Here is a 6,000-nt window from a genome sequence, read left to right as displayed (position 1 = left end):
CGGTGCGGCGTCGAGCCGTAACCGGTTCCAGCCGGTTCGCTGCTGACCCCCGACCCCCCCAGCGTTCCATCTGCCCACCTGAGCTCTGGCCCAGACACCGCGTCGCCCGGGCCAGCTCCGGGGGACCCGTACGGTCTGCTACTCCCGCTGCCGTCTGCCAGCCCACACCTGCTCGCCCCCCCCCCTCCGTTCAAACTCGCTCTCTTCCCTCCCGTAATTAAGAATTCTCTTCAGGTCGCCGCGCTGATTTTTCGGGACTTCGCTTTCGAGTTGGCTGACTTTATTTTCTTCATATCGCGTCGGCCGCTCGTTCCGAACGAAGGAAGTGAAGCCGAGAGGATTGTGGCAGGCCGCCCTGCCCCCCCCCCCCCCCGCGCTCCGTGGTGTTTCTCACTGTCCGCCGGCAGCTGTCCACTCCATTCTGGCTCCGTGCTGAGCCGTAATGGAGCCCCGTTGCCTCCGGTTTCCGCCGTGTTGAGCCTCGTTAATGAATGTCTGTCTGTCTTCTGTGAGAATGACCGTCGAAGACTGACCATTCACCGATGTCAAATGACTGTCTTCTGGAGGTAGTGTTGTCCAGCTACCGCTCGTTTTAAGCAGTAGTTACGGTTTCATTATCATTGAAGCCATATTGATTTAATTGAATTAAGGGGGTGCATCATTGTTTTTTTGTGGCTGTCTGCAGTGACGTTTAGAGGCTGCTTTGTTTCTGTGAAGACAGCGCTACAAAACCAGCGCTGTCTTAACAAGCATTTTAGTCTTGTTTTAAGTTCATGCATGCTTGCAGAAAAGTGAAAGCCATGAGATCTTAATTCTCAATATATGACCTGTGTGTGTGGGTGTGTGCATATAGGACAGTCCATATATATATGTGTGTGTGTGTGGGCACAGGGGACAGTGCATATGAGTGAGTGTGTGTGTGCGTGCGTGTGAGTGTGTGTGTGGGACAATGCGTGTGCATGTGCGTCTGCGTCTGTGTCTGTGTCTGTCTGTTTGTGGGACAGTGCGTATGACTGTGTGGTATTAACTGCCCTGTGCCCCGGCCCTTCCAGGGCGCTGTATGTGCATGATGTGTGTGCTGTGATTACCTCTCTGAGTTACCTGACTGTGTGACACCCACTCCCATCGAGGCCTGCACAGTGCGTAGCAGAGGGGCGTGATTTTTAGGCTCTGCCCCTCCCCCCCCCCCCTCGCAGGTGAACGGGAAGGCGACGCCGGAGGAGGCCCGGGAGCCCATGGTGGCACAGGTCCTGCGACGGAGCTCCGCCCCCGGTGGCCATGGCAACCCTGAGGACGGGCGGCTGGCGGACGTGTGCACGCAGACGGACATCACCTTCGAGCACATCATGGCCCTGGCCAAACTCCGGCCCTGCACGCCCCCGCTGCCGGACCTCTGCCCCTTCCTGCTGTCCGACAGGTACCCCCCTCACGCACAGACAATAACTGCTGGGCGGCCTGTAGCGTAGCGGTTAAGGTCAATGACTGGGACCCGCAAGGTCGCCGGTTCGATCCCCGGTGTAGCCACATTAAGAGCCGCACTGCCGTTGGGCCCTTGAGCAAGGCCCTTAACCCTGCCTTGCTCCAGGGGGAGGATTGTCTCCTGCTTAGTCTAATCAACTGTACGTCGCTCTGGATAAGAGCATCTTCCAAATGCCTATAATGTAATGTAATGTAATGCTGACCAGGTGAAACACAGACTGTAACTCTCAGAAATGCATTACATTCATTCTTTGCATTTATATGGCTCATTTCTCACTAGCCGGCAACTCAAAGCACTTTACTTGACTTTACTGTGAGGGGGAAACTCACCTCAGCAACCACCAATCTGACGGTGGAGGTACATCTCTGTTGTTCAATAATCAAATTTCCCAAACGTCCCCTGAAAGTACTGTAATGTTCTCTTTGGGTACAACTGAATATGTTTTCCAAGTTAGAATCGTATAAATGAGTTGTATATCGCTGGCTAGGGGAACCATTTTATGTACCTGTGTGGTAGTGCCCCAGTGACAAGCATTTATTCATTTTGAGGCACTTTTAATACCTTTATTTATTGTGTCTTGGCCGGGATTCAAGCAAAATTCGTTGTTTTTATTCAGTTAATTAGTCCAGGTGTTGACTAATTACCAGCTGTCAGTGTTTAATTTCTTAAACAGTTTTGTGACTTAATTTTGGTGCCCTCTGTTGGACGCCTGTGGGAAAAAGCAAATCCTCTCTTCAAACTTTCTCTCAATTTTTCACACATTCTCGAGCAACAGATCACCCCTCCTCTCTTAACCTCTCTCGGGACTTCCCCTCATTCTGACTTTCTTCTGTTTACAGTTTATTACCGTGTAACTGTAAACCGCTCAAGCCATTCTACCATTACCTGACATTCTTCTGTTTACAGTTTATTACCGTGTAACTGTAAACCGCTCAAGCCATTCTACCATTACCTGACTTTCTTCTGTTTACAGTTTATTACCGTGTAACTGTAAACTGCTCAAGCCATTCTACCATTACCTGACTTTCTTCTGTTTACAGTTCATTACCGTGTAACTAAACTGCTCAAGCCATTCTATCATTACCTGACTTTCTTCTGTTTACAGTTTATTACCGTGTCACTGGACACTGCTCAAGCCATTCTATCATTACCTGACTTTCTTCTGTTTACAGTTTATTACCGTGTAACTGGACACTGCTCAAGCCATTCTATCATTACCTGACTTTCTTCTGTTTACAGTTTATTACCGTGTAACTGGACACTGCTCAAGCCATTCTATCATTACCTGACTTTCTTCTGTTTACAGTTTATTACCGTGTAACTGTAAACTGCTCAAGCCATTCTATCATTACCTGACTTTCTTCTGTTTACAGTTTATTACCGTGTAACTGTAAACTGCTCAAGCCATTCTATCATTACACCTCGCAGGCCAGCAGAAGATGGGCTCCCCCTCTAGAGCTGGGTTCCTCTCAAGATTTCTTCCCATCTGGGAGTTTTTTTTTTTCCCCCGCACTTCCCCGCAGGTTTTCCTGCCCACTGGGGAGTTTTTTTTATTTTCATATATTTGTTTAACCTTGTGCTATTTGGTTCAGTCCTGGTGTTTGTCCTTCTGTTACTCTGCAAATCGTCTTCTGTAAAAAGCACAATACAATGTAATCCAATTTAATCACTTTGACTTTACACTTTTGTCTTTGCAAGCTACTAACTTGCTGAACTGCATTCGTGGAGAACAAAAACATTTAACTGCCGTTTCATTGTTGGCCAGAATCGAGGACAAATGTTCACTGAATCCACGCTGGCCTCAGAAGCAGTCGAAATGGGTCTTTACATATAATTTTCTCATGTTTTTTAATGGAGGTCTATTACTGCGTTACGCAGATTATAAGTAATTGTTGCTAGGAAGCGGCGTGGCATTTGCTAATGGCATTTAAACGTGACTACACATGCATTTTTATCACGTTGGGCAAAAAACATACATTGCGTTGTTGAAAAGGGACAAATTCAACAAAGGAGGCACTTAAAATACTTCATCATTTTTAAGGAGAAATAAATTGCGGGCGTGAATGCATTGAGCGCCGGACGACGCCCGTGTTTTCCGGGGTTCCCCCGGGGATAGAAGCGTGTTTTTCAAGGGCTTTTCCGGCGGAGCTGGAGTTAATGGAGTCTGGCCGGGGGAACGGCCGTTTGTAAGTGGATGATTAATATCGCACAGCCTCCCGCGGATAATTGACCGTTTCCAATTCATAATTCTCCGTTTTTAGCACAGCGCGCAGACACGTGGGTGGAGTGCCGTTTTTCTTTTTTAATTCAGCGACTGGGTTTTGTTCTTTACAGTAAAAGGCAGAGGGACAGGCTTCAGCGAAACCACAAGGCCCGGGCGTGCTCCACATTGACCACTTCCAGTGCAGACTGCCGGGGTGTAAAATCATGTGACTCTCTCGACCAGCGTGAAGCTGCTTGAAGTCATTTAACCCAGTGGTTCCTGGTTCCTGGGGCCCAAGTTTGGGAACAATATGAACAGGGGGATTTTTATTCTTTCATGACTGTTCCTAACCCAGCTTTTCAGAGCTGTAGGAACCCTGGAGATTGCCAGCAGTGTAACCCCCCCCCCTCTCCCTCTCCCTCTCCCTCTCCCTCTCTCTCTCTCCCTCTCTCTCTAGCTGCCACTCACTGCAGACGGTGGAGCAGGAGTTCTACGAGGGCACGGAGTACCTCCCTCACACGCCTGCCAGCGGAGAGAGGGCTGACGAGTTTGAGTACGAGGTGAGAGAGCACGGGGTGAGAGTGCACGGGGTGAGTGTGCACGGGGTGAGAGCGCACGGGGTGAGTGTGCACGGGGTGAGTGTGCACGGGGTGAGTGTGCACGGGGTGAGTGCGCACGGGGTGAGTGTGCACGGGGTGAGTGTGCACGGGGTGAGAGAGCACGGGGTGAGAGAACACGGGGTGAGAGAGCACGGGGTGAGAGAGCACGGGGTGAGTGTGCATGGGGTGAGTGTGCATGGGGTGAGTGTGCATGGGGTGAGTGTGCATGGGGTGAGTGTGCATGGGGTGAGTGTGCACGGGGTGAGAGTGCACGGGGTGAGTAGCAGACTAACTACTTCAATTTAGTAAAGCATAAAAATCAACATGTACAATATTTACAAACCTCTTGCAACTGGGTGTGGTTTGCTTCAACAGTTACTGTGCATACAATACAATAAAATATGACATTACATTAGTTATTTATCTGACTCTTATCCAAAGCGACTTGAGTTGATTTGAAGAAGCAGGGACTAATCCCCCCCTGGAGCAATGTGGGGTTAAGTGTCGATGTGGAGCTGTGCGGATATTATTATGGCCACACTGGGATCTGAACCACCAACCTTCTAGGTCCCAGTCAATCAACTTAGCTGCTATACGATAGGCAGGCCCCTGTATATGCAGTCTTACTGAATGTTGCTCGACACAGTACAGTTCACAAGCATTACGGCATTCGCCCTGATGAGGTGCCAGCCAAGTGAAATACGGGCGCTGTATGATAGACTAATGCTGCGGGATTAAAGCTAAGCCAATCCCGTCGCAGATTGAGTGGGTAGCGCGGCGTGACAAACTGCGCCGTTCACAGTGGAGCGCGGAACCCTCCGGAACAGCTCTGACGGACGACGTCGGCCGGCTCCCCCGACGTCGATCGGAGCGATGACAAACCGCCTCGCTCCGCCTCGCTCCGCGCTCCGTTTCCCCGTTTGCCCGAGACGCCGCGGGCGACGTCCGCTGATTAAACGCGCCCTCCGCCTCGCCGCCGCGATTCCTTTCGCTCCTAACGAGGTCCGTGCGCCCGCGCGTGTCGCCGCGGATATACACGCCGCGCTTTTGGTCTTTCAAAAAAAATAATTTTTTGTACTTATTGGTCTTCTGCTGCTGTAGCCTATCCACTTCAAGGTTCAACGTGTTATGTGTTCAGAGATGCTCTTCTGCATACCACTGTTATTTGAGTTACTGTCGTCTGCCTGTCAGCCTGAAGTGTAGAAAAGTATTTGACTCAAACAATAGCGTATTTGACCCAGGTCTGGTCTTCAAATGATTGGCATTTATATAGCGCCTTTATCCAAAAGCGCTGTACAATTGATGCTTCTCATTCACCCATTCATACACACACTCACACACCGACGGCGATTGGCTGCCATGCAAAGCACCGACCAGCTCATCAGGAGCATTTGGGGGTTAGGTGTCTTGCTCAGGGACACTTCGACACAGCCCGGGCGGGGGATCGAACCGGCAACCCTCCGACTACCAGACGACTGTTCTTACGGTCAGAGCCAATGTTGCCCCATTCACGCCGTATAACGTGGGAGTAAATATTGCATTACTTTACATTAATGGCAGTTGGCAGACGGCTCTTATCCAGAGCAACGTACAGTTGATTAGACTAAGCAGGAGACAATCCTTCCCTGGAGCAATGCAGGGTTAAGGGCCTCGCTCAAGGGCCCTGCTCAAGGGCCCAACGGCTGTGCGGATCTTATTGCGGCTACGCCGGGATTCGA

At 50.3% G+C, this 6,000-nt stretch overlaps 1 protein-coding gene across 1 annotated transcript in view; it reads left to right on the top strand.

The window, feature by feature from the left end:
* Positions 1–6,000, top strand: part of LOC133119321 (PDZ domain-containing RING finger protein 4-like) — a 71,736-nt gene that overhangs the window by 49,776 nt on the left and 15,960 nt on the right. Inside the window, exons 3-4 of the mRNA XM_061229858.1 lie at positions 1,197–1,417; positions 4,141–4,243. Of these exons, the coding sequence (XP_061085842.1) occupies positions 1,197–1,417; positions 4,141–4,243 (324 nt within the window). The remainder of the gene's footprint in view (positions 1–1,196; positions 1,418–4,140; positions 4,244–6,000) is intronic.

The sequence above is a fragment of the Conger conger genome, chromosome 19 (genome assembly GCF_963514075.1).
Source record: "Conger conger chromosome 19, fConCon1.1, whole genome shotgun sequence".
NCBI lineage: Eukaryota > Metazoa > Chordata > Actinopteri > Anguilliformes > Congridae > Conger > Conger conger.
Note: the sequence above shows the minus strand (reverse complement) of the source record. Positions and strands in the feature narration are given on the sequence as shown.